Source organism: Marmota flaviventris, chromosome 18 (assembly GCF_047511675.1).
Source record: "Marmota flaviventris isolate mMarFla1 chromosome 18, mMarFla1.hap1, whole genome shotgun sequence".
Classification (NCBI taxonomy): Eukaryota; Metazoa; Chordata; class Mammalia; order Rodentia; family Sciuridae; genus Marmota; species Marmota flaviventris.
In genome coordinates, this window is record NC_092515.1 from 16,185,894 (window position 1) to 16,190,186 (window position 4,293).

The window sequence follows — 4,293 nt, forward strand, 5'->3', positions numbered from 1 at the left end:
CCTGGCTCTAATGGTGCACTAGGTCTCTGAAACTGATAAGGTTGATTGATAGAGATGGTTTGTAAGGCACCCATGAAGTTGGTTTTTCTTTTCTTTTTTGGACTGGAGATTGAACCCAGGGGCACTTAGTCACTGAGCTACATCCCCAGTCCTTTTTATTTTTTTTATTTTGAGACAGGGCCTCACTAAGTTGCTGAGGCTGGCTTTGAACTTGTGATCCTCCTGCCTTAGCCTCCTGAGTTGCTGGGATTACAGGTGTGTGCCACCACACCATGCACATGAAACTTTTAATAGCAAACAAGCTTTAAGACTGGGTCTTGTTAAATTTCTGAGGCTGGCCTTGAACTTGTGATCCTCCTGCTTTAGCCTCTTGAATTGCTGGGATCACAGGCAAGCACCACCAGCTGTACAATCTTTCAGTGGCTGTCAGGTCATAACTTAAGGCCTGGGAGTGCATTTGTATTTTGTCCCTGTATAACTGGTCTCTAACTGTCTGATCTGAACCTCCATTTAAGAATCTAGAAACTGAAGAAAGCTTTGTTGAGATATACTGAAACTGCTCCTGCTCTGATGCTGGTAACTACCCATGTCCTGACATTAAAATATTAACTAATGGTCTCTTCCCCCACTCCAAAACAATCCCAAATGTAGATGAACTTTTTTCTTCTTCTCCCAGATGGAAAGTTCAATTATTCCCAAATTAAATAATTTTTGTTGCTTTACTGCTTTCAACTTGGGGAAAAACTTGTGTTAAAAATTATTTAAAATCTTAAAACTCAGCCTCAAACCAATGCTATCTATACTGATAATTTTCATCCAAATTTAATGTCATCAAGAGAGTAAACAAAGCAATACCTTAAGTGAGGCTTGTTTTATGTAAAGAGAATTTTCTACAAATGTTAGTATATGATCAGTCATAAAAATCCATTTTAAAATTGTTTCTATAGGCCCATGTTTCCCCCACCTAGCTGATCCTTATTTAAAAAGGAAAATAAAGGCAAGAAGGAAATTTTTAAAACTCCATATTTCTAATTTTGACGACCAGATTTGTCACCACTGTTATATTTGCTTTCATTCTTTTATTAAGAAATATTACAGATCAGTGTAACAACTCCCAGAAAACCTTTCCACATCTCAAAAGGCAACTGATAGCATATATGGACCCATGATCAACATACAGTACTGTCCCTTGCACTGTTTAATTATACAAATGTTATACCAGGTTTCGCTGCAGTTTGCATTTTTCTCTCACTATTAAAATTATGATCAATCCATGTAACTATATGTGAATTTTGTATCTCCTCCCTAAATATTGTGTAGCATTATATCATAGAAATGAACACATTGTATTGATCTATCCATCTCTTGAGGGAGATTTATATGTTAAAGTCCAATTTAGGGTAATCCAAGCCATGATGCAGTGAACACAGTGATCAATCCCTTTGTACACATCTGTGGGTGCTCTGGGGGCTGGTATAACACAAGAGAATTGATTATTCCATGTTTGTGATTTGAAAAAATCCTATTACTTTAATATATTCAACATAGTTTTAGAGTTTTACTTTTTACATCTGGGTTCTATTTTTGTATATGGTATAAGGGAGAGAGCTAACTTGCTCATGCAAATCTTCCATTTATGAACAGGTCATCCTTACCCCAATGATTTCTTTCAATAGAATTGTCATATATAAAATTCCCATATCTTCTTGGAATTCTGTATAAATCCTTGTTTCAATGACACTGTTTAAGTGACAACAGCTTTAAGTAAAGCACATGATGATATATAGTAGTAGAGTGTATCCTTTTCTAGATGTTTGGGTTTGTTGCAGCTGAGTGTGGACCTTTACCATCCATATAGAATTTTAAAATCAGTTTGTGAAATTCTTTAAAATATAACTGGTGTAAGTTTTGAGTGAAAGTACATTAGAGAGTTGAGAGAGAACTTGCATTCTTACAAATGTCAAGTCTTTTCAGACATAATTTCATTTCCCTCCACTTTCAAGTGTTATTTTGTGCCCCTTCAACATGGTTTATAACTTTGTAGATATAAATGTCTCATTACTCATGATTGTGTTATTCTTAGATATTTGTTATCAACACATTTTCTACTGAACTATTTCTTACATAAAATGTTATTTTATAGTTTTTATTACCCCCTCCATCTTCTTTTTCTTGCTTAGTGTACTGCTGAGCTCAACTATAATGCTAATATTCTGAAAGCAGATATTTTCTTTCAGATTTAAATGAGAACATTATTATCAATAAGTAAGGTGTCTGCTGAAGATTTTGACAGTCAGCTTTTTCCTCCAATAGGTCACCTTGGAAAGAATTCTCTAATGTTCCATAAATTAATGACATCTTCATCAGGGTTTCCCACATTCCTAGTTCTCTGCTCTAGAACCAGTCATGTAATGTGCCATGAGGTGTTCCTTCCTTTGAAGGCTTTCCCATACCACAGGGAACCTAATGAGTGTGAATTCTCTGGTGTCTAACAAGGTGTGACTTTTGGCTGAAAGCTTTACCACATTCAATGCAGTGATAGGGCTTTTCACCTGTATGTTTTCTCATATGGAGAGTAAGGGATGAGATCTGAGAGAAGGCTTTTCCACATTTACTACAGTCAAAGGGTTTCTCACCCGTATGACCTCGTATATGTATAGTAAGGGATGAGCTCTGGGAGAAGGCTTTTCCACATTTATTACATTCATAAGGTTTCTCACCTGTGTGACCTCTCATATGCACAATAAGGGATGTTCTCTGAGAGAATGCTTTTCCACATTCATTACATACATAGGGCTTCTCACCAGTATGACTTCTCATGTGTAAATTAAGCAGTGAGCACTGAGAGAAGGCTTTCCCACACTTATCACATTCATAAGGCTTTTCCCCTGTGTGACTTCTCAAATGAAGAGTAAGGGATGCAATTTGAGAGAAGGCTTTACCACATTTATTACAGTCATAAGGTTTCTCTCCAGTATGAACTTTCTGATGTGTAATAAAGTTTTGCTTTTGGCTGAAGGCTTTACCACATTCGTTACATTCATAGGGTTTCTCTCCAGAATGAATTTTTTCATGAGCAATGAGATTTGACTTCTGGCTAAAAGCTTTGCCACATTCCTTACATATATAGGGTTTTTCTCCAGTATGAATTCTCTGGTGTCTGACAAGATTTGACATCTGAATAAAAGCTTTCCCACATTCATTACATTCATAAGGTTTCTCTCTAGTGTGAATTTTCTGGTGTGTAATGAAGTTTTTCTTGTGGCTGAAGGCTTTTCTACATTCCTTACATTCATAGGGTTTCTCACCTGTGTGACTTCTCATATGTACAGTAAGGGCTGAACTCTGAGAAAAGGCTTTTCCACATTCATTGCATTCATAGGGTTTCTCACCTGTATGGATTCTCACATGTATAATAAGCATTGAAAACTGAGAGAAGGCTTTTCCACATTTATCACACTTATAAGGTTTTTCCCCTGTATGACTTCTCATATGAAGAGCAAGGGATGCAATTCGAGGGAAGGCTTTGCCACATTCATTACATGCATAAGGTTTCTCCCCAGTGTGAACCTTCTGATGTGCAATGAGGCTTTGCTTCTGGCTGAAGGCTTTTCCACACTCATTACATTCATAAGGTTTCTCCCCAGTATGAATTTTTTCATGATCAATGAGATTTGATTTCTGGCTGAAGGATTTCCCACATTCCTTACATGCATAGGGCTTTTCTCCAGTATGAATTCTTTGGTGTCTAATGAGATTTGACATTTTAATGAAAACTTTCCCACATTCATTACATTCAAAACACTGTTCCCTACTATGAATTTTATGATGTTTAGTTAGTTTTTCCTTGTGACTGAAGACTTTTCTACATTTGTTACATTCATAGGATTTCTCTCCAGTATGAATTCTTAGGTGTCTGATGAGGTCCAATGTTTGACTAAAGCCTGTTCCACAATGATTACACTTAAAGGGGGTTACTACAAGGAGAGATGACTTATTGTCATAAGATTTCACAGCTTCATTATATTCAAAATGTTCCTTTCTTATAAGGCATTTCATATTATTATGACAGTCAAAATTATGTTCTAAACACTTTCCAAACAAGTCATATTCATAGAGATTGTGTCTAGTAGGAATAAAATCTGAGTCTGGAGTAAATGCATTTGCAAATTTCTTAGGATATTCATTGACTTTTTCTTCAGTGAGTGTGTTCTTGAAAACTTGTCTCAAAAGTCTGTCCTGGGTTTTCTGATGCTCATCAGTTCCCCATATTTCTCCTAAAACAGATTGCAA

At 36.2% G+C, this 4,293-nt stretch overlaps 1 protein-coding gene across 1 annotated transcript in view; it reads right to left on the reverse strand.

Annotated features, from left to right (window-relative positions):
• Window positions 1-882: 882 nt before the first annotated feature.
• The window catches only part of LOC114097362 (zinc finger protein 569), a 54,173-nt gene continuing 50,762 nt past the window's right edge, over window positions 883-4,293 (reverse strand). Inside the window, exon 7 of the mRNA XM_027941254.2 lies at window positions 883-4,277. Within this exon, the coding sequence (XP_027797055.1) occupies window positions 2,464-4,277 (1,814 nt within the window). The 3' untranslated portion in view covers window positions 883-2,463. The remainder of the gene's footprint in view (window positions 4,278-4,293) is intronic.